General features: G+C 33.9%; 1 protein-coding gene across 1 annotated transcript in view; it reads left to right on the forward strand.

Moving 5' to 3' along the window:
- ATG2B (autophagy related 2B) overlaps positions 1-23,798 on the forward strand; it is a 42,413-nt gene that overhangs the window by 14,716 nt on the left and 3,899 nt on the right. The window contains exons 12-40 of the mRNA XM_032189511.1: positions 42-192; positions 737-829; positions 1,002-1,190; positions 1,382-1,655; positions 2,398-2,500; positions 3,528-3,720; positions 3,847-3,989; positions 4,946-5,103; positions 5,349-5,521; positions 5,856-6,006; positions 6,752-6,951; positions 7,819-7,899; positions 9,240-9,346; positions 9,582-9,674; positions 10,615-10,685; positions 11,688-11,764; positions 11,986-12,156; positions 12,740-12,881; positions 13,759-13,961; positions 14,988-15,214; positions 15,862-15,970; positions 17,488-17,682; positions 18,268-18,369; positions 19,833-19,911; positions 20,770-20,974; positions 21,434-21,503; positions 22,482-22,564; positions 23,069-23,190; positions 23,405-23,559. Coding sequence (XP_032045402.1) covers positions 42-192; positions 737-829; positions 1,002-1,190; positions 1,382-1,655; positions 2,398-2,500; positions 3,528-3,720; positions 3,847-3,989; positions 4,946-5,103; positions 5,349-5,521; positions 5,856-6,006; positions 6,752-6,951; positions 7,819-7,899; positions 9,240-9,346; positions 9,582-9,674; positions 10,615-10,685; positions 11,688-11,764; positions 11,986-12,156; positions 12,740-12,881; positions 13,759-13,961; positions 14,988-15,214; positions 15,862-15,970; positions 17,488-17,682; positions 18,268-18,369; positions 19,833-19,911; positions 20,770-20,974; positions 21,434-21,503; positions 22,482-22,564; positions 23,069-23,190; positions 23,405-23,559 — 4,120 coding nt within the window. The remainder of the gene's footprint in view (positions 1-41; positions 193-736; positions 830-1,001; positions 1,191-1,381; positions 1,656-2,397; positions 2,501-3,527; positions 3,721-3,846; positions 3,990-4,945; positions 5,104-5,348; positions 5,522-5,855; positions 6,007-6,751; positions 6,952-7,818; positions 7,900-9,239; positions 9,347-9,581; positions 9,675-10,614; positions 10,686-11,687; positions 11,765-11,985; positions 12,157-12,739; positions 12,882-13,758; positions 13,962-14,987; positions 15,215-15,861; positions 15,971-17,487; positions 17,683-18,267; positions 18,370-19,832; positions 19,912-20,769; positions 20,975-21,433; positions 21,504-22,481; positions 22,565-23,068; positions 23,191-23,404; positions 23,560-23,798) is intronic.

Below are 23,798 nucleotides of genomic sequence, written 5' to 3' on the forward strand. Positions count from 1 at the left end.
TTTCATGCTACTTTCTGTAATTCATAATTTTCATAATTCAGATTTATAGGTACTGGCATCAAAGTGTCATATGAACAGAGACAAAGGTCTGCTTCTCGAAGTTTCAGTACTGATTTATCCATTGGGGATATGGAGTTACTGGAATGCCTTTTCTCTACTGACTCTCATTCCATTCAGCCTCACTATACAGAGGTATGCTTTTTTTATTTAAAAAAAAAAAAAAAAAAAAAAAAAGGCAGGGAGTACCCCCAGAAGAAATTTGGAATGTATGATTTAAAATGTTAGATTTTAACTTAGTTACAATTATTAAGTTATAAGTTTTATAAATGCTATGGTTTTAAGACGCATCTCATATTTTAATTGTAAGCTCAAATGGTAAACCAGACTGCTGTCATTCCTGACAAAAACAGTATTCAGTAGCCACATTTCGGTAGTTTACCTCTCTTTAAAATAGTCTTAATGTAATTTGGGAATTAGAGTAAGATTTTGTTTCAAAAACTAACCTGTGGAGTTACGCAATAGGAAGGCTTCTTTAGGTGATGCTTGTTGCTCTTTAATGATGAGGGGCATCATTAGAAGTAACTGAACAAATGGATTGAGTAAGTGGATGGACCAGGGCTCTGTTCACTGACTTGAATCCAGGATTGCATGCTATCTGTTCTAGGTAAAATGTCATAAATATATTTTCCTATGGCCTCCTTATCCACTAATTATTTTTGACTCTTTTATTCTAAAGCTGCTGACGTTTCATTCTGAAGAAGAAAAAGATTCTCATGCTCTGCCTTGTCTTCAGCTTCATTATAAGCATTCAGATAACAGAGGACCTCAGGTAAGGAGGGAGATTACAAACACCAAGTTTCTGCATAATAGCATTTGTCTAATTCTGTTCATTTTAACAGAAAGGTACCTTGTGCAACTGAGAGTCCTCAACTCTCATCTATTATAATTTGTTTCAGTATGTCGTTTTTAAGGATTTTAGTGCTTTTTCTCTTTCTTTTCAGGGTAGTCAAGGGAGACTCAGTTCTATTCCACAGAAAGCAGAGTTACAAATAAAGTTAAGTCCGGTGTTTTGTGAGCTGGATATTAGTATTGTAGATAGATTAAATTCTTTACTTCAACCACAAAAACTAACTACAGTGGAGATGATGGCATCTCACATGTACACTTCTTACAACAAGCACATAAACCTGGTAAGTTGATTTTTTTTTTTTTTTTTTTTTTTTTTTTCCAGCAGGAAGGCAGGATAGTCTATTTTTTGTTTATTTTTGTTTTTAACTTCTGATAAAGAACAGTGGCTATCTCATTTTAGTGATTGTATGCTTGATAACAAACCTGAAGTCAGTGGTAAGTTCTTTTACTTTTTCTGTTTACTTTGTTTTAGCATAAAGCATTTACTGAAGTTTTTCTGGATGATTCACATACTCCTGCAAACTGTAGAGTTTCGGTTCAAGTCACTGCCCCCGCATTAAATCTGTCTGTTCGCTTCCCAATACCTGACCTGCGGTCAGATCAGGAAAGAGGACCATGGTTTAAGAAATCACTTCAGAAGGAGATTCTTCATCTTGAATTTGCAGATATGGAATTTAAAACTGAGTTTATAGGAGGATCAACTCCAGAACAAGTTAAATTAGAACTTACATTTAAAGAGCTAACTGGTAAGAATATTACGTTTAAGTATTCTTTTTTTATATATTTTCCCAGAAATTATGCAGTTGAGACAAAGGTAGTTTTTTATGGATTAATCATGACTTTTTTTCCTCTTGAAGGAATGCCTTTCCATCTGCATTTTGAAGCAGATATCTCTGTGGCAGTCTTGTGTTCTGTACTAAATATCTGCATAAGTCAAAGTAATACTGTTGGGAGATGAGAGTAATGGATGTGTGTGTAGTGTTTGCTTTCTTGTTTTTGAGACCTGAGCTACTATTTCTGTTATTTTCAGTCATATTGTCATACCAATTTGTTTCATTTTAGGACATCTTTGGGATCTCTGTCCCAAAATGAGTGAGGAATCTCAATTCTAGTCTGGAAACAAAGTGATTGATTATGTCCTAAATAATTGCCATTGAGAAAACTGTAGTACTTTTATGCCTCTAATATCTTTGAAAGTAGTAAGTCCTTGAGACTGTTTTATATTTACAGCCTTCTCTGCTGATTTGTCATTCCTTGCAACTTCTAAGGGGCTGTCATAAATCTAGTGATGCTATGTAAATACAGGTACCTATACATTAGAAGCATCTGTTTTTCAAACTTCTGATAGCTAGAAGATATTGTGAAAGCATTTTGGTTTCAAAGGCGCCTTGTTCAACCCCAACCTGAGGAGTGAGCAACCTAAAGTTAGCAGTTGTTATTCGTGTGTTAATTTCTTTTTTTTTTTTTTTGTAATTTTTTTCTCTTCAGGTTCATTTGAAGAAGATAAAGCACAACCACCAATAAAATTTTTTCAAGTGTCTGGTGGTGTAGATGGAGATATGACATCATCAGATAACTTCGACTGGCCTCGGTAAAATAATGTTTTATTTTTCTGTGTGGGTTGGTTGGATTTTTGAAGAACTGTTGTTTTTTGAATTTTAATGCAGACCATCTATGTGGCAAATGCTTTAAAATTAATTGCAAAGTAAGAACATATAACTCTTGAAAAGAACCAAAGAGCTTCTAAAACTTCTGCATTTATAATCAAGTTGGTTTTAAAGTAGAAAAGTTTCTGGGTAGATTTGAGTAAATTTCAGTGAAATGTGGATGATTGGAGACTTGAAACTTTATCCATTCTTATTTATCGGTTTACATTTTCTCCTACTTTTACAGTGAAGACAACCAACAAAAAGATTTCAGTTGCATTTTGTCTTAAAATACTAATAAGATGGTACAAAGTTGTAAGAACAATAAAGAGACTTGCATTATGACTGTATTACTGCAGCCTATATCACATGTAGGGCAATTCAATACCTTACAGTTACCGAACAGAATCACCTAACAGCTGTGACAAGTAATAAGCTGTTGAAAGAGGTTGTTTTAGAATTTGCCACATACATTTTTGTCACAAAAATCAGTGTCTTTTTGGACATTATTTTAGTATGGAATTATTTTCACTATGGTTTTCTTGTGTACAAGTAATTTTTTTTTATAACAGTGTACATACAGTGTGCAAAGAGCATGCAGAGCTTTTTTTTTTTTTTTTTTTAACAGCTGCTGGTGGTCTAATAGTATAAGCATTATTTTAGGAGAGCGTTAATTTTTTTCTTTGGTCATCTAATGGTCACTTGGTAGAGTTGAGAATAGCAGACCTGAACCTTTTGGTGCAATGGTTCTTTTTTTATATTACCTTGTGCCTCTAAGTTTGGTGATCTTTCTCAATAGAATCACTCCCCCTAACAGATGTTCCTGTCTAATAAAAGATCTTTGATCTTTGACCTGCTTAGTCCATGTGTATTTACTGGCTAGCTAGTAGAGTAGGACACATGACTGTGGTACCAATATAAAAATTCTGAGCATCTCTAATGGCTTGTTTTGCATAACTTCTCCAATATCAGGATTGTATTGAAAATAAACCCTCTGGCTGTGCACTCCATTCTGGAAAGGATAGCAGCTGAGGAGGAAGAAGGAGATGGTAATTTTCAAGAGGAAGAAGAAGGAGGGCCTCATTCTTTGAAGGATGTCTGTGATATTAGAAGACCAGAGCCTTCTCCTTTTTCTTCTCGTAGGGTCATGTTTGAAAATGAAGAGGTACTATAAAATATTGTTACTGCGTTGTTCTTACAGTAGATTAAAAAAAAAAAAATTAAAAAATCAAAATCAATCTCCTACTTTGTATGCCTTTTCTGACTCTGTTTTTTTTTTTTTTTCTTTCAGATGGTGATGCCAGGAGATATAGTTGAAATGACAGAGTTTCAAGATAAAACAATTAACAATTCTCATTATGTACTGGAACTCATGTTACCAAACATTCACTTAACGTTACCTAACAAAAGCTTTTACGAAAAACTTTACAACAGGCAAGTGTGATAATTGTTTTTGCTTAGTTATTGTTACTTGTACTTTTAGTTCTGTGTTTATTGTTCGTGAAAGCAATTGAACAAATGGCTATAGTGGGTATTTATTTGTGTGGTTTTCTAAGAATATAAAGTGCTCTGTAAATACTCTTCCAAGTATTAAGGACACTATCATATACCTGATCAGTGCCATAGCAGTCAGCTGCTGAAAAAGTATTTGGCAGATTTTGTGAACATAATTAAGTCCCGTGATTTTGGTGAAAAATGTTTTTAGATCTTTGTTCACAGTTTCTAGTTTTGCTCTAATCTTTCTGAAATAGTGAATCCCAGTCTGTGTTTCTGTTAGTTGTTCCTAATCTGCAGAAAAACAAAACAACTAGATTTAATCAATTAAAAAAATAAGCATGTAAGCATTATGCTACATATTAGCTACATGAAGAGACATACTGATCTGTTTTAGTTTAGAATAGCTGTTATTTTACTTCCAAAGTGGAAAAGCTGAAACTTTTGTTGAATGTTCAGGTTATTGAGTGTACAGGTTCTGTTACTGTACTTCTGTACTGAATGTCACAGATCTTTAGATACAGAGTTGCTTAAAATTAACTAATGTTTCTTGCAACTTTGCTTAAAAATTGATGTGGTCAAAATGGTATTTGCCCCTCCTTACCCCTCAACCTATTTATCCAAGATGCATTTTATTAATAGAGGCCTTGGTGTCACTGTCAAATGCTAGATTTTGATAAATGCATGCTATGATTATGGAGGGAAAACATTTTCTTATTTATTGTTTTTATTCTTGAATATGTTACTCCTTTTTGTTCTCTTTAACTTTTTCCTCTTCCTTGCTTATGAAGTTTGTTACGTGAAATCTGTGAAGGAGATACTGCTTGTTTTACCTTATACTAAGTGCAAATACAGCAATGTGTTTTATATAATAATAACAACGTATTTCTTTGTAGGATCAGCAATGATTTACTGCTGTGGGAGCCAACAGCTCCATCTCCTGTAGAAACATTTGAAAACCTTTCTTATGGTGTTGGATTATCTGTGGCCAGCCAGCTCATCAACACTTTCAGTAAAGACAGCTTTAGTCAGTTTAAATCTGCAGTTCATTATGGTAATACATTTCATAAATCCTTTAGAACTATAGTGATACAAAAGCATAATTGGCTGAAGTGATTAAGATGATATTGGAAAGAATGTGCAAATTTGTAAGAAAGTCTTTACTTAAGAAAGGAAAAAAGTAAATTACTTTTTAATTAAGTAAAGTGTGAAGTTGAATTACATTACTGTTGGGAAAACGAGTTATTGGTAGAATGTGTAGTAGCTAGAAAGTTAATTGTTTTTCATTTTATCTGTTAGATGATGAGAGTGGATCAGAGGAGGAAACACTACAATACTATTCTGCTGTTGATCCAAACTATCGCTCACGCAGAAGGAAAAAGCTTGACTCTCAGAATAAGAACTCGCAAAGCTTTCTGTCTGTTCTGCTAAATGTGACACATGGATTAGTGTCAATATTTACAGATGTAAAGGTAAGGCACTGTATCTGGAAAACAATATGTAAAATCAAATATGGTATGTAAAAAGTTCTGTTGTTTTGGCTATGGGACCACTTATACTCTATTTTGTTTTGTGGAAGGAACAAATGTGTATAACAATTCTGTAAGCTTCATACTACTGTACTGTAATGTGACATAATATTTTTAGCTATTTATTTATTTATTTTGCTTAGTTCAACATGAGTATAACAGACGAACTAAATGCAAGCAGAAAAATATTTGTTAGTAGCAAGTATAAAGATAGTTTGGACTATCCAACTGCAGCAAGCTCAGCAGTCAATAATTCATGTTTCTGCTCTTCCTTCAGCAGGAAGATGGAAATATACTGGAAGGAAAATACGGCGAATTCTGGTTTGAATTCAACAGCGGTTCACTTTTTAGTGTGACTAAATATGAAGGCTTTGAAGACAGACACTATGTTTGCCTCCATTCTAGCAGCCTCAATTTATATCACCAAGGTAGGGGTGGGATTAAGGTGGCTGTGGGGGCTAAATTTGAAACAAGATATGCTTGTAGTTCTGTAGGAGAAATGCTGTTGCCCTACACCATCCTCCTCCTCCCTCCCCCCCCCCCCCGTTTTCTTTCCTCAGATAGTATGTGATTTGGCTATAATTTGTTGTTAATGCTCCTAGAGTGCTACAGTAATACAACTGCATTATAACTGTATTTGTCTAGTTATTGGTTTAGTTCAAGCTTTGTTTGGCAACTTCTGATCTTTAAAGATTTTGTGGTCCTCTTGTAAGCATTAGCTAACCAGTCTGTTCTTTATTCTGAAAGTGAACACCTCCTACATGGTAGTAGTTACTTGATTTTTAAAAAAGTACAGGTTACCAGTGCAATTCAGGTTGCTCTGTCTTCTTGGGTAGCTAATTGTAGTCAACAAATGAATAATTTTAAGCTATGTAGTTTGTGTCTGATAACCCGCATGTAAATAAACTTCTCAGGTTTTTCCCAGAGACATACCCCTGACTCCATGTAACCCACAGGAGAACCATGTTTTAAAATGTTAGCTAAAACCATGGTTTTAAATATTACATAATGTTCAACCACACTTCCACAATTTGCAGTTTTAAGTGTGCATGACTAACTTTATTTGGTGGTAATGAAAAAGATTTTAAAGGTATTAAGAATAAGAAGAATGTTCCTTAACTATCAGTAACGGCTTTGAACCACGAGATAACTTGTGACAAAATCTCTCTGCAGGTATGGTGGATGGGGTCGTCCCTTCATCTGAAGTACGACTGCCCAGCACAATACGTCCCCATTGGTTAGAACCTACTATTTGTTTTTCGGAAGAAGATGGTCTTAGTAGGACTACTTCAGATGGTGTGGGAGTGGACTGTCCAAATATGTTGACGGTTGCAGTCAAAATCCAATCAGATAAAATAGAGAGCAATACAAAGGTTTGTTTTTTCAAATTTCTGCTTTTAGAAATTACTTGAGTTATGTCAGTGTATATGGGAGCCTTTAGGTTTCAGATTGCAAAGGTTATAAATGAAGAAACCATGAATCCTGAGCCACTTTAATTCTCTGTTAAAATTAGAGTCTTTTGGGTAGCTTATAAAGTTTACACATCAGCACAATTTAATAATTCTTCCAATGCTTCACTTTTCACGACACACTGTTTACAGAATATGTTTATTATCCAGTTGATCTTTTTCTTGTTGAGTTTTAATCCAGTGAAAAACACGGCAAAAACAAATATTTAAAAGCTTTTCTGTTCAGCTTACTAGCAGTGTCATCTAATAGGCAGCCTTTTGCTTACCTTTTTGGAACAACACTCTGGTAAATGAGTGGTACATTTGGCTTCAACACTAGCATTCATTAGCATGGCTAAAAGATGACCTGTTAACTTGCATAATGATGACAAGCTGATAGGGTTATCTAGAGAAGAAGGAATCTGCAGACCAGCACAATGTCATTGTGGCTCAGTTGACTCAGGTTTAAACAGCATAATAAGGGACTGCATTGGGTTTGTGCTCCTGGTAGTTCCTGGGGGATCCCAGAATAAATGAACTGATAGCCTTCCAACCACCGCCACCACAAAACTGATTGTAGTTTCCAAACTGTCCTGTTGCAACAAGTATTAGACTGTATTAAACAGGGTTTCTGTTTTGGGAATTGAATTTTTAATCCTAGCCAATCTGGACAATTCTGTCTGGACAACTTGTGTTCAATTCTAGGAGTAGAAGGATGGCTGTTTCACAATCTAAATCTCAAGTAGTTGCATGCATTTCATGTAAATTGACTCGTGCAGCTTTCTTGTACAGGAATTTCTAGTTGCTGTTGGACTAAGAGGAGCCACCCTTCAGCACAGAGTGTTGCCTTCAGGCTTAAGCTGGCATGAACAGGTCAGATTGCTACAGTTGTTTCAACTGCATCTTCAATTTCAGTTTCATTACTTCAACATAATACCTTACTTTTTAATAGAATTGCTTTAAATATCAAACTAAACCTCAATGTTTTTTTTTTTTTGTGTGAGATTTTGTCTTATTATTTTACCAACTTACGCAATTTAAGTAATCAAAACAAACAAAAACCCCACAACCCAACAAAAATCCCACTACTAGCACTGAAACCATTTTTGCATTTTTTTCGCTCTTGCTCATTCCTTTTGCATCATTCCTTCTGTTTCCTGTTTTGCATTGTTTGAATAACAGTGATGGAAAATAATTTGGGGAAGCGGTAAGCAGCTGACTATGTAAATGCTAGTAATTCATATTTCTGAATCAGAGGGCCTGGATTGATCAGTTACAGATATATAGCACAGCAGTTAAGACTAGAGAGCCCAGAATGTGAAGCTGTGTGTAAACATGCATAAACAAAGATGTGCCATCACTAGAGTAGCAGTCTAGTTGCATCTATTTGTGTGGATGCCATACCGAATTACAGATGGTAAACCTTGTTGTTTAAGCTTACAATGCTTATTCTTCAATATGGTGGGTGTATTTTTATGTTCATTTTTATTTATATAACTGCATGGAGCTGCATTTGTTGCTTTGCACACAGATCTGTTACTATTATTTCCACATAGTGCTCTTACGTGTTTTTGTAGCCTGCTTTACGTGATGTCGCTTAGTTATCGAGTGAATATTGCTTATTTATTGAGCTCAGTTATTGCTGTGAGGGCAGTGAAATTGGCCAATGGAGTAGGTAGGGAAAATGATAAAAAGCCAAGCTGTGCTGGTATGCATGCTGCTTGAAATTATTTTAAGGAGGAATTTATAGAGTGTAACAGGGAGAAGTATGACAGGTCTCAAGGAGGAGGATAGGATCTATTTTAAGCATTTTAGGCTACCTTACTACAGATACCGCAGTATATGAAAGCAAATACTAACATTTATAGCAAAGACGCAGAAAGATGAGTGGGGTTGTATTTGGGAAATGCTTTAGAAATGAATTGGGAGGTGTTGGACAAGTAGCCAGTTAGGTGTCTGTGGATTGGTCTTTTCATACGTTTGTCTGCAAGTTTGGATATTGTATCTTTAGCTGTATATACATTCAGTGCTTTTCTGTATTCATATACTGGGTGAGCACCTTTAAATATCTGAGCTTCTTTCACTTCCTGGTCCTTGCACTAATCAAGCATTTTACTATCATACCAATTACACATTTTCTCTCTTCTAATGTATTATTGTTTGTTAAATTAGCAGATATTGAAATATTATAATAATATGTTTGTGATTTTCAGATTTTATATTTTTTGAATATTTCTGATGAGCCTGTTTTGGGATATAATCCTCCAGCTACAGTTACAACTTTTCACGTACATCTGTGGAGTTGTGCACTTGATTACAGGTAAATAAAATGCCAGTGTATGTCACTTGGTGGCACTGCAGCTACATATTTATTCTTTAGGGATGTTCTGGTTTGCATGTTGTTAAGAACATGTATTTAGGCTTGTTTGGAAAAAATGCTTAATAGTGTAAGCAGTCTAAAGTAGGATAAATATTTGTCTGAAAATTGGAAGACTTAGTTACTTTTAAGCGTGTATGGAGTATTAATATATATTTATTTTTCTGTTTCTTGTTAGGCCTTTGTTTTTGCCGGTCAGATCACTACTTACTGTTGAAACTTTCAGCATTTCCAGCAGTGTTGCAGTAGATAAATCCTCTTCTACCCTCAGGTATAAGTTGAAGTGCTTAGTGAAACGTGGAAGCTTCTGTGAAATTTGTAATGCCTGTTTACTATTTGATCTATGAAGCACTCATATTGTGTAAATGTTTGCACTGGTAAAATATACCATTGAAATATACTCTGATTAGATGTAATTATTCTGTTTATTAGGTTAAATAAATTATATAGTTGGATTACTTCTGTACTTCTGTTCTACTAGCAATTCTGCAATTTTTAATAAAGCCAGTTGAAAGTTGAAATTGTATTTTCTTAATTAGGAGCACTTTAGCAAATCCTTAAAAAATCTTATATGTAGACAAGTAATTACTTAACAAATTATATAGGGATTATTTATTTATTCAAAGTTGAATATTATATAGGGATTATTCTATTTATTCAAAGTTGAATATATATTCTGTGCACATCCACATCAGAATGTACATTTAAGTAACTGTAAGCACATGCTCCCTGATGGGTTCTCTGATGTGAGCTACCTGTCAAGTTGTTTGTTTCTATTGATACAACCTTATAAATAACCTTTCAAAAAAATGTGTCTTTTTACTTCCTAAAAAAAACAACCACAACACAAAACACAAAAACAATACAACAAAAAAACTAGAAGTATTTGTTTAATAATTTAGCATGCCAAAACAGATTATTTTTTTTATTCTAGAAAGGCCCAAGTTTATAAATTGAAAAGCCAATAATATCTTAGTGATGGTGAATGAACGTTACAGTTGTTAGATCCATGTTACGCAGTTACCTGATGGATTTGGAAATGATGAAATGTTGAAGTGAAGAATTTTTGGATTTACGATATCTGAGATATATTTGTATTTTAAAACATTTTTGTATACTAACTTAATACTGTTTCTGGTGAATTGCACAACATTTCTTTATTGTGTTTAATTTCTGTTTTTTTTTTTTTTTTTTTTTTTTTTCTCTCTTAGAATAATTTTAGATGAAGCTGCTTTGCATCTGTCTGACAAATGCAACACTGTTATGGTGAACCTCCATAGAGGTAAGGACCTTTCTAACAACTGTAATCAATTGCTCAATTTCTGATAGTACATAAAGAAATAAAATTACAGGAATATTCAGCATATATGAGTTACTGAAGAAGATCTGAGAAGATAAGGAGCAGCAAGTTGAATATGAATGAGTAATGTGGTGTTGATGAAAATGAGTGTTCTTGTTTGGATTTGTAGTTGCAGAAGCATGTCAGAGAACAGAAACTTGAAAGTCCTCTTGTTCTTGTTACAGCTGCGTATTAGGTATTTGAAAAAAGCATATTTTGTGAAAATCTGAAGTTAGCACAGAAAGAAATAGGAAAAAGAAGCTCTTAAAATGAGTTATACATTCTCAATAGCTGTACTTGAAAGGTGCTTTATGGTGTGGAATTCTAGGTAGTCTTTTCAGAAAGATATCGACTATTTTACTCTCATTCATACAGTAACAACCATTAGGACTGAGTAGCTTACAGCAATATTTAAAAATAAATTGCAAAAATAATGAAGCCCTGTGTGCACAAATGGGTGTATTTAGTTTAGGTAAGAGGTCCCTAATGAAGGATGGAATAAAGGTGTGCTTACTGTGTTTAAACATGAAAGAGGGGAAATAAGTTATTTGTGGTACTGAAGGATTACTGCAGTATTAAAATGTGCTCTCTCTCCTACTTCGGCTAAAAAACTCCTGAGATGCTAAGTCACCCAGCTTCTGTGTGCCTCTATCTCTAACTCTTATGGGTGGGATGAGGATAAATATCTTAGAGATTAAATTGCGCACAGATGGTGGCTGTGGGGGTTATGCATTGGACTGAAAATTTTTGAATTCTCATTTTGCATAGCTGATACTTGAACTCGTGACTTTTCATATTTGAAGGAAATACAGAAATATAAAAGATTTTGGCAAAAAGATCCTTTTTTTTATGCTTATACTATTTCTAATTGTTTAATAACCAAAAATGCATAGTAAGGAAATGTTTAAGTATAGTACTTTCTTTTTTAAACACATTGTCTTTCAGATTATGTTCGTGTTATGGATATGGGATTGCTGGAACTAACTATTACAACAGTAAAATCTGATTCTGAGGGGGAAAGAGTAAGTAGTTAATCACAACTTTAAAAAAAAAAGTCTGCAGGACAGATATGTGATTTGAAAATTACTTTATTACACTTAGAATCTGTTTTTTTCAGCTTACATGTACTATTTTTTAAGTCCATTTTGACTAGTTCAACTAATTTAAAAAATCTGTGTATAGAAGCTATTTTTATGCAACCTTAGAACGGTTTTAAGAATATTCTTACGTGTTTCTTATCTAGACTAAACCACGTTTTGAGCTGCATTGTTCCAGTGATGTAATCCATATTCGCACCTGCTCTGATTCATGTGCTGCACTAATGAATCTTATACAATACATTGCAAGTTACGGTGATTTACATCCTCCCACTAAGACAGAGATTAAATGCGGAGTTAGCAAGCCGAAAATGAAGGTATAAAGTAACACTGACTTAACTCTACACTTCCTGGTAATATGTTTTAGTTTTGATATCCATGTCCTGTTTCCAAAGAATATGAGAAATTCTTAAGTTAACAAGAAATTAACTTATTTTATCTAAATAAAAAAAAAAAGTTTGAGAGTAAAATACTACCTCCCTTCCCCTTCCCTTCCCCCCCCCACTTTGATCACTACCTGATAGCTTAAATATTATGTGCTGTTTACCTATTGTACTTTATTCATATCCCTCCTAAACAAATTCCAGGATACATATGAGCTGTCCAAGTTCTCTGATGACCCAAAAGTTGCAATAGCATTTTTCAACCTAAATGATTCCATGATTCTGTGAAATATCCTGAATCATAATTTTCTAATCTATTTTATGAATTGTCTAGCTGATAGTTTCAGCTCACCTGATGAAACTGTGGGTTAGGTTATCTAACTGCTAGGTTACCCTAACCCTAACAGGTTGGTTATCTTAGTTTAACAGCCATATTTCAAGACATATAGCAAAATCTTGTTTACTGTGATGTTGCAGTTACTTTTTAAGGTATGACTGTATAGTTCATCTCCTATAGGTAGAGACTTTTAGCCAACCCTCTTCACATGGACCAGCCCTTGCTGAATCAGAACAACAGATTTTAAGGGATTTGATGAGTGATGCTATGGAGGAAATTGAGACTCATCAGACTGCGTCTGCCATCAGGCCGGAGTCTAATGGTAAGAATCCTCTGGAGGCATAAGTACACATAAAGAACGACCTTTGTGAGTGGAAAGTGGGATTGAAAGTTTCATGTATATTGAGATGCTGCAGCAATAATGAGAATGTGCCTTTAATGTCTGAAGTCATCTAACTATTGAGTACCAGATTCTCACTGTTAGTAACAGTAATGCAAAAGTAATTTAATGTTCTGGATAGTTACACATTAGCGAGATAGTGAAGACAGCAAGGAAGGAATCTGGCTTTATAGGACACTATAAAAGACCTCAAATATTCTAGAAGTATGTTAGCACAGGTGTAAGTTTGTATGGCATACTGTGATACGGAGGAATCACAGACTTCCATTTTGTATACAAAGGTAGTTCAGGAGGATAGTACAGTTCCGAGACACAGAAAGAATTTGAAGGTATGAGGCAATTTTTTAATTAGCAGACAGAACAAGATCATCGATTTAATTGCAAGATTATAACTTCTACATTCTGGTTAGCTCTAAATCCAGGTTTAAATTGACTAAGGATTTTGTATTGCAAATAGTGGTAATATTTATTTCCACAATGTCTGTTCTTGTTTTGGTGGTGAAATGTGAGGAATCAGTGTGATACTGAAAGTTACTGATATTAAGACCTGTGTCTTTTTTTTTTATTTTGTTAGTACATCTCTACTAGTAACTAGATATGATTAAATTGTAATTGTTTCAATTGTACAGTAGGTTAATTTTTGAAAATTATCTTGAATCAATTCCTATTATAAATATATAAGCAATTTCTCTTGATGATGGAGTGAGTTTTAAGTGTTAAGTTACTTTGTTCATATTTTCATATTTTATAAAGCTTTTTCCATTGAAACATGTTTTTTCTACTGTTCTTCACCTCCCAGGTGTTTTGGATGACAGGTCACAAACTCAGGAGCCATCTTGCTCAGATCTCTTCCTGTTTCCAGATGAAAGTGGAAATGCTTCACAAGATTCAAGCCCCACTTATGCTTCATTCACTCATCACTTGATAAATGAAGCTGTGGGAGATGTCCCTGCAGAAAGTGATGACTTCTGCATTCTTTTCGCCCCCAAAGTCGCTGTTGCTGTAAGAAGTTTTAAGAATTACTTAAGGATTTTTTTTTTAAAGTAAACGGGGTCAGAGGAAAGCTTATATAAGACAAGGAGAAATTAGACTTCATAGTGTTTTTTGGGGGGGCTTTTTGGTTGATTTTTGTTGGTGGCTTTCTCATTGAGAAGTGAGTATTTTATATATTAGTGGACACAGTATCACAGAAATTTTTGTGTGCAAGGACCTCACGTACTGTTGGGAATAAACGCAGCTATTTCCAAATACATATATAATTTTTCAATATCAGCAATATATAATCGTTCTGTGATCTGAGTATTATGTCAAAGTATATTGGTAGTTCTTCTACATTTTATTTATGATTTATTATTGCTATTTTGGCTTTACAATAATAGCATAGTTTAAAAAAAAAGTTGTAAAAAATTACTATACTTATCAAAATAATATCTTCCCAAGTCTTTAACATTTTATTCATTTTTGTTGTAGTCTAAGCTTTCAGTGCTTTAACGGGCATAAAGTTCTACAAACCTCAAAGAAAAGCTTGTCTGTCACTTCACGCTACTACCTGCCCACTGCATTAAAAGTTTTAAGAAACTGTATTCGAACTCTTTGAAAGCAGCTTGTGTTCATGTTCTTTGTATCACGTCTGGTTGTATTCTGCTTAATAGAAGTAGTTTTGGATTCCTGAATAGAAGATGTATTTGACATATTGTCTTTGAGCTAGCACAGTAGTCTGAACTCTTCCATGTGCATATGGTGTGTGTGTGTGTATATATATATGTTTCTTTGCTTGTTTGTTTCACCTCAAAATGTTTTATTTTGATTTTAGTTTGGATGAGGAGTTATTATTTTAAACTTCTCAGCTTCTATGTTATTCTTATGTGTATCTATGTTACTCTGTAAGAATCATTCCTAAACAAAGCCGTGTTGTGTAAGCTTCAGAAAACAGTACAGAATCGTCTTTTTTTCTCTTCAAAGGAAAGAATTAGACATGTCAATAAAGAACGTGAATTTCACCTTCTCAATATTATGTTCTTTTTTTAGGACAAAGAAGAAGAACCAGTAATAAAAAAAATGGTTGATGATGCAATTATTATAAGGGAAAATCATTTCAGCCAACCTATGAAAAAAACAGATACAAGCAAAGCTCCCCTTCATTTTCCCGTTCCTCTGGTACGCTATGTTGTGAAGGAAATCTCTCTTATTTGGCATCTTTATGGTGGAAGGGATTTTGGGACTGCACCACCAACATCTCCAGCTAAAAGTTTCATGTAAGTGTTTGACGTGGTTTTGTACATTAGAACATTTTAAAGTACTTTATTTCCCTTTGAGATTTTATAGTGAGATTAACCTCAAGTTTACCTCCCTTGTTCCTTTGCTTCCTTCACATTAAGGAATGTTGTTATTTGGTTTAGCTTGTTGTATTTTTTCCATGTCTTAACCCAAGCAAGCTGGTTTGTTTGTTTTTTTTTTTGTGTGTCATTTTTTTGTTCGTTTTTCTTTTTTGAGGGTGGAGGGATGGGTTTGCTTTTAAGGGTTACTTGAAAACTTAAATTTTCCTAAGCAGTTTGGTATTTAAGCAGTGAGTGTAAGAGACTGTGATGGCTGGAGTCTGATCTTACCGATGTCACATATGCTAAAGAGGAATTAATACTTTCATGGCCAGAATTAAGGAAATGTTTTATTAAAGTGAATTTGATAGGAAACATACACCTAGCACTTTAAGTATGCATTACTTGAGCAATTAAGAAGAAAGGATTTTGTTTTGGTAAACAGTAAAACAACTTTCAGTTTCTTTTTTGTCTTGTAACCCACAAAATACTAGTGAAACATGCACATTCTTAGAGTTGGACTTACAGTGAGATGGCTTTAAACTCAGACTAGGAAAGTGTACTTTCTTTTTCTTTTATTTCCGCAGAAGTCCCCATAGTTCTCCTTCTCATACACCAACAAGGCATGGAAGGAGTACAGCATCTGGGGGAAGAGGAAGAAACCCAGATTTCCTAATGGAAATACAATTGAGCAAGGTGAACGACTGTGTGTGAATATGTTCACATATTATATTGGTTTAATATCAGCTTTCCACTAGATGCCAGTGGAAGAAAGCATACGCAATTCTATTTACATCTAAGCAAGCACATTGAAAGTGGTAGATGTGTTTAACAATAAATATATTTGTTCTAGCAGAGTATTGCTTGGTTGCTAACTGAACCTGTTTCCAAACATGGAGGAAACCTATTATAATACTCTGAAAGTTTGTTTTCACCATGTTGTACAGCTGCTGTTCTATTTTTCTGTCTTCAGTTCTACTCTGAATTAATACACCTATTATGAAATTCAACGTTTAGCAAAATAATTGGGATGTAGATCTGTTGAAACATTCGGTGTACCATTTGACAACTGGTTATTAAACAACATCCACTTATGGGAAACACAGCAACGATATCATGATATAACATTATTTACCACCCTTCAGGAATAATTATGTTGCTATTGTTTTGAAGCCTGATTAGAAACTAGTAGAAACTAGGTGCATGATTCAGGTGCTATGAAGAATATTGGCAAGGAGTTAACCAAATCTTATGTTAAAGGGATCAATAACAGAACATTTTAAAATAAAGTTTTCTCAAACACTTTCATAAACGTGAAAAGGTACTACATAAAACTGCATGCCTTTTATAATCTGTGTGTTCTTCTGGAGTTTAAAATTCATGTGATGACATTAGCACTTTGATACGATTAGTATCAAATATTTTTGGGAAATCTTATTTTATTCTTTTTGGCAAAGCATGGCATTGCAATAAAAAAGAGGTAAACAGGAAGAGTTTAATATTCCATGTGGAAAATTTAATATATGGAAATATAATGTTTCTTAATTTGCAGGTATTTAATGAGTAGGTATTTAGTGTTAGTACTGAGGTTTAAAGTTTTTTCATACTTCTTAATGTTGTGCAAGGCTGTATAATAATAACTATATTTAAACAAGAACTCAAAGAGAAGAAAATGCTGTAAAAATTGGGAAGTTTATTAACAGTATTTATGATCAACTAATCTTGTCAACACTTACAATGGTATCACATTTATGTGGATTACAGGGCACAGTGTAAAATCTTGGTATCTGGCCAGTAAAAGCCACTGTTCTGGCCTACCCCAGACAACTTGCAGACAAGCATGCTATGGGAGTTAAGACAAGGCATGATTTGTAAGAAAGGAGATGCAGCTACAGGATTGAGAGGAAAAAGCAGAGTCCATATTAAAATGAAAAGCAAAACTTGCACTTCATTTAACACCACTGACTCTTTGTTGTGGTTTGAATTGACATACTAAAATATGAATATGTGCACAAATAGGAATTGAAAGATTTCTAATGTTAGGTATTGAAAAATCTGAGTGGTTTTCAGAAGACCTGTTACTACTGCAAATTTAAAACAGACTGAGCTTTAAAGTTTGTTTTTTTGTTTGTTTGCTGTTCAAGTACTATTCTGTTGTTAAAACTTTGCTATCACTGAAGCTGATTATGTTGTTTTTCTTAATGTATTAAAAGGTGAAATTCCAGCATGAGGTATACCCTCCAGGTGGTGCAGAAGGCGAATCCAATCTGTTGGAACAGCCAGTGTCACGTCAGGTTTTTATTGTTCAAGACCTGGAGATTAGAGACCGCTTAGCTACATCACAGATGAATAAATTTCTTTACCTCTACTGTAGTAAGGAGATGCCCAGAAAAGCGCATTCAAACATGGTATGTTTATGGAAAATTTTAATTCGCTATAATTATAGTGGTTGGACTGTCATTGTGGAAGATGCATAATACTCTTAATATTGCAGAAGAAGGGGCATGAAGCACGAGATCGTGGAACAATGAAGTGATATAACTTATTTTGGTAGTTATTTTCTTGTCTCCTTTGAATATTAAAACTAATGGAAAAGTCAACTTGAATATTAGTATGTGAGATACTAATTTTCTTAAGGTTCTGTCATTTTTAGAAGGTATATGTGCAGGACTACTTCAACAGCTTTCAGATTTTGGTTTTGAACAAACATTGCTTGTGTGTGTATTCTTAGATTTCGCAGCACATGCAGAATTTTATAGTCTTACTGCTTCTGTAATTTATGAATTTAATTTTTTAGAGTTTCCTTATTATTGGTGTAAAAGTGAAATTAAAATAAGCTACTTATTCTATATTGGCTTTAGCAAAAGATTTCACTTTGGCAAGTGAAATCAGATCAGTACAGAACTTTTGCAGTAAATATTTGTCCTAGCGAGTGTTCTGAAATTTAATAACTGTGAATGTTACTACTTACTTATCTTGTTGCTGTTCCTCAGTTAACAGTTAAAGCATTGCATGTCCGTCCAGAGTCTGGCAGATCCCCACAGGAATGTTGTTTACGCGTTTCACTAATGCCACTTCGCCTCAACATTGACCAGGTTGGTTGTGATAATGAAATACACTTTTATATATTTATATATATATAATATACACACACATATTTGATGGTGTTGTGCTTTCCCCCAAATACTTGTGACCATCACACTGGTTTCTATGGAATTAATTCTCAGTTTGGTACATTTTCATTTATGATCACAGATATCTTTAGATCTCTGCTTCTCTGTTTATATCTGTGTTGGAACTTGCCTTGTTTTCCAGCTATTATAGAGGCTAGACTTTTTACGTTTAGAAACTAAAAATATCTATATAGGTTTTTTCATGAGACTACCAGTTCATCTTCTGAGATTTCTGGTGGTCTCTGTGTCTTGAAATGGTGACGACTTAAAAGCATATGTTATATGTGGACAATCTTGCTTTGTTTGCTAATGAGGTAGTTTAGTTGTTTTTAACTGAAAAAAAAAATTAATCATTAACCTAGAAGCTGTTCACACTATTTTAGTCAAGGGCAGTCAACACTTGAGGACTCGCTTCTCTACTGTGAAGTGTTTGCTCTCCTTATCAACTGCAGTGGCATGGAGAACAGAAACAAGAGAAATTGTTTGACATTCTTTAGCGAGCCTTCAGTACATGTTAGAGACCAGATTTTCCTTTTATTCATAGAAGAATTCTACTCTGTATTGTTTGTAATAATTTCGTAGAGAAAAATAGTACAGAAATACTGCCATCTAGTGAGGAAATACATACCTTCTTTGTAACTCTTCTGTTTTGTACCATAACTGAATTCACCTTTACAACTTCTGCAAAATAAACCACAGCTTTCCCAGAAGCACAAGGCTGTATGCAATCATGTCAGAAATTCTTGTTATTTCTTAGGCTGTCTGCTGATAAGTTAGAAACAAAAAAAGGAAAGAGAATAATGCCCATATGTCATTAATCATAGGATGAATAAGGCACCATCTGTCAAAAAAGAAAATTAGATGTTATAACATGAAGACATTAACAAAACATTTAGCAACCACAGAGTTATTAATGCCTTTTAAGGAAGTAATATTGACATCTGATCTGAAATTATTTGTCTGAAATTGACGGTATTAGTATAAATGAATATAACTAGGCTTGAATACCCTTTTACTGGAAATCAAAGGAATATTTATAGCCTTTAAAACACTTGAATTCTGGTACAGGCTTCAAAATGAGTGTAGAGATGATGAAAACAACCCTGGCATTTTAAAACAGAATTATATACATAATGCAATCCTATTATATGTAGCAGGGGGCAAGGACCAAGAGGGCCTCCACAGTTTATGACCTAGATTTCAAAGTGGCTTCTGCTTAAGGATTAAAATAAGGGAATGTGTTTTTTTCGTATCTCTATGGAGATAGAAGACCTGGAATTGTAGGTAATATTTTTTAGAGAAATGGATATTTTTCTGTTCTCTTAATTAATTTTTTTAACCTTATTGTATTTTATTTTGTATTGTATTTTTATTTTTGACACTAGGATGCCTTGTTTTTCTTGAAAGACTTTTTCACAAGCCTGTCTACAGAAGTAGAACTCTTAGTTACTCCCGATCCTGAAGGTACACTTTAAAATATCTCACGTGAAAATGTTTCTTCTTTCTCTTTTAGTATGTATATGTATCTATAAATGTACATGTGAATCTCATGTATAGAAGTAGTTATGACAGTGACCAAAACCCAGTATTAGTAATTAATTTTTTTTATTATTATTTTTTAAAAAAGATACTTGGGGTATTTTTGATTTGAACACCAACAAATTTTCTGAATGTTTGGGAGCTCCGCTGTATAACATGCTGCACTGAAATTGGAGTATATTAAATAAGAACTTCTGAAGAATTGGGGAATGTATATAATTAGGAGTTCTTGTTAGATAAAACAAATGCATTATTTCATGCCTCTTGCATAAAGGAATATATTTGTCTAATTGCCTGAAGTTGTATAACCCATTGAGAAGAAACAGAGCTCAAGTTTACAAATAGGCAATGCAATGTAAGTGTGTAAAGTGATACTTCAGTTTTTTGAAGTGACACTTCAAAACCCATATATATTGAAATACACATTTCCTCTATTATTAAATACACATTTCGTCTATATCTGTGAGTTTATTTTATCAGCTATCCTTTCCCTATTTCTGTTGAGAGATCATACTGAAATGCATAGATAATGAAGTGCTATGCAATGTTGCTATTAAAATTGGATGAATTATTTTTGCTGATACATAAATCTCAACTAAAGATTCTTGTAATGATTTCTAATGATATCTAAGAGAATTCAAATATTGTCTCGCTAGTAATTATTACAAATTAGTATTAGCGCTTAACTAAGGTTAAGGTATAAATAAGGCATAAGTACAGATTTTTTGTAATCACTATGGAAAAATTAGTCTGTTTAATTTGTGTAATCTCTTATTATCACAGTTAAAAAATCTCCTGGTGCTGAAGTTACATGTAGTTTGCCCAGGCATGTCAGCAGCCTTAAGGACCCGAGTCCTGTCATTTCTTTCTCATCACACAAGCAAACAACTGAAAATGGTACCATTGATCCTATGGATGTGGCCAATGGAGATGATCATCATTTCTCACAAGAAGTGACGTCATACAGTGATCAGCCAGTATTTTTCAGGTAAATTTTTGTTACACAATTTCCAGAGACACACGACTGTTCTGCTGATTGATTTAAGAAAGGGTAATGATAAACTAATCACATCTTATAGACAAAATGTAGTTGTTTATTCACCGATAATAGAGATCAAATATATTTGTTTCTATCATGGGAAGGTAATTAATGAATTTATTACTGAGTTTTGTACAATACTGTGCACAAGAAAATACAATTAATTAAAGCTGTGCCATGTACAGCACCAATAATACAAAGATTTTAAAAAGAGCAGGATCGTTAATTTTCCTGTAAATATTACCTTTGTTTAGATTTTAATAAACCAAGAAAAGCTAAATTTGCAATTGTATTTTGTCTGATTATTCTCAAGTGCTTAAGCACTAGCATGGTATCTAGAGGATTTTGAAAGAATAATCTTATTTCTGATTTGTTTCTTACTGTAAAAATTCCTTTGTGTATCTTCAGAGAATTTCGTTTTACATCAGAAGTTCCGATACGGCTTGATTACCACGGCAAACATGTATCAATGGATCAGGTTTGTATATAGCATTGATGCTGTAAAACAATGTTTATTTAGTTCTCTTTTCCTAAGAGTTGGACTCTATTTTATGCTTCCTACTCACTATTAATGTGGTTTTGCGAATTGTAGAGCACTTTTGTCTTATACTTTCAATAAAACTTAATCTTGTTCCATCTGTAATCTGAAAATTGAGGGATATGATTCTTCTGGGTATGATTAATACAGAATGAAACTTGAAAGTCATATTTATCAGCTTTGTGACAGGCTGGAAGTCTTTCTGCACAGCTGTGGTGTCCCTCAAAGGTTGATACCACTGTCTGATGCTAGAATTGAGCATTTCATTTTCTATCTCATTAATGCCAGAACAATGTTACCTTTTTTCCTTTTGATTTCCATCCCTTGTGGTCTAGTAACATACGGGCTTCACTGGCAATGTTGGAACCTTGTACAATTTTTTTTTATTTTTATTTTTTAAAAAAAGCTCTTTTAAAAATAATTATTAGTTAATCATGTTGGTTTTATGTGTTATCATATTGGGTTTACTGAGCAAATTTCAAGACAAAAACAAACAAACAATAAAAAACTGTTTGCAGAATCAGATTTGTAGTCTGTCTTGGCAAATCAGTAAGAAAACATAAACAAGTAGAAGCAGCAATTTCTTGAACTGGCATTACCACCAAAGAAATTGTAACGTGAAATAGCAGCTCTAGAGCTCCTGGAAAACAGTAACGCCAGAGCTGTGCTTACATCATTTGTTATTTACACGTTTTCCTTGGAATTTGGCTTAATCAGCTACTCTATCTTTTGCAAGTCATGTAAAAACTTGCAAATTAATTGAACATGGAATTCACAGCATTGTAACTAGTGATGGGGGGTGGAGAATCAGTTAAGACAGACATATCTCCAATAGGAGTCAAGATGATGAAATTGTCTCTCATATACAAATTGTGCTGCTGAGTAAATTGTTATGATAACAAAACATTTCACTTACAGGGGACGCTAGCTGGGATTCTTATTGGTCTTGCTCAATTAAACTGTTCAGAATTAAAGCTGAAGAGACTTTGTTACAGACATGGGTAAGTTAATCAAATCGTAGCTAGCATCTGTATTACAGATAGAACGTGTTTACAGTGAATAACTGAATACAGCAATCAGAAAGCAAATTATCCAATAAGACACATTTCTAAAATCCAAGACACTTTCTAATAATATTTATAATGAGTATTTCATTTTCAGTAGGCCTAATATAATTTACGATAACTTTTTCTGAATTTCACAAAAGCTATTATCAATAAATATTTGTAAATGGGTGTAGTTCAAGAAGAATATCTGTTTTTAGGATGGTATCTAATACATGTGCTATTTTTGATGCTAAACTCTTTTTTTTACATTTGCTTCCTCTTGAATTGGATATGATTATAAACATTAAACTCTTGGTTTAGCCAAGTGCAACAACACATGACACTTGAAATCAGTTTCCCTTTTGTTTAAATGACATTTGCATACTGCCATGAATAATACATTTCTTTTATCAGAAATTCTTTGTTTTTCAAAAATATTAATGATTTTACTTGCTTCAGCTTATTAGGTGTGGATAAATTGTTCTCCTATGCAATCAGTGAATGGCTTAATGATATAAAGAAAAACCAGCTGCCAGGAATTTTGGGAGGAGTAGGGCCTATGCACTCGCTAGTACAGTTAGGTAAGCTAATTCTTGTTTATATTCAGGCACACAATGGCACTGTGTTTTTGATGTTATTTTGTTTTTCTGCTTCTTTTTGTGGTTTGTTTTCCTAAAGAAAAAAAAATACAAAAATAAACAAAAAAGACACTGTTAACTCTTGTTTTTACTTCCCCTCCAGGCAAACGGAGAACTTGGAGAACTTGCTAACTGCGATGTTCTGTCTTCATTTCAGTTCAAGGTCTGAAAGACTTGGTGTGGTTACCAATTGAACAGTACCGAAAGGATGGCCGTATTGTAAGAGGCTTTCAAAGAGGAGCAGCATCTTTTGGTACTTCAACTGCAATGGCAGCACTGGAGCTGACAAACAGAATGGTTCAGACTATACAGGTATAGTGTATTGCTTCTGGAGTTAGACAGAAAATCAGAAGTGTCACTAGCAAGTGCTTTATGTGAAGTCTTAATGCTATGGGAGTATGTGTAAAAATAAGAGTAAATGAATGCTGTACAAACAAAGCAGAGAATGGGCAAAGGTTATGGCAGTCTGTGAGGTGAGAATGGTAGCATCAGATGCAACATGTATTGTGTTAAAATATTGCCCAGCACTCAGGCTGCACGTGTTGCATTGT

The sequence above is a fragment of the Aythya fuligula genome, chromosome 5, assembly GCF_009819795.1.
Source record: "Aythya fuligula isolate bAytFul2 chromosome 5, bAytFul2.pri, whole genome shotgun sequence".
In the NCBI taxonomy this organism is placed as follows: Eukaryota; Metazoa; Chordata; class Aves; order Anseriformes; family Anatidae; genus Aythya; species Aythya fuligula.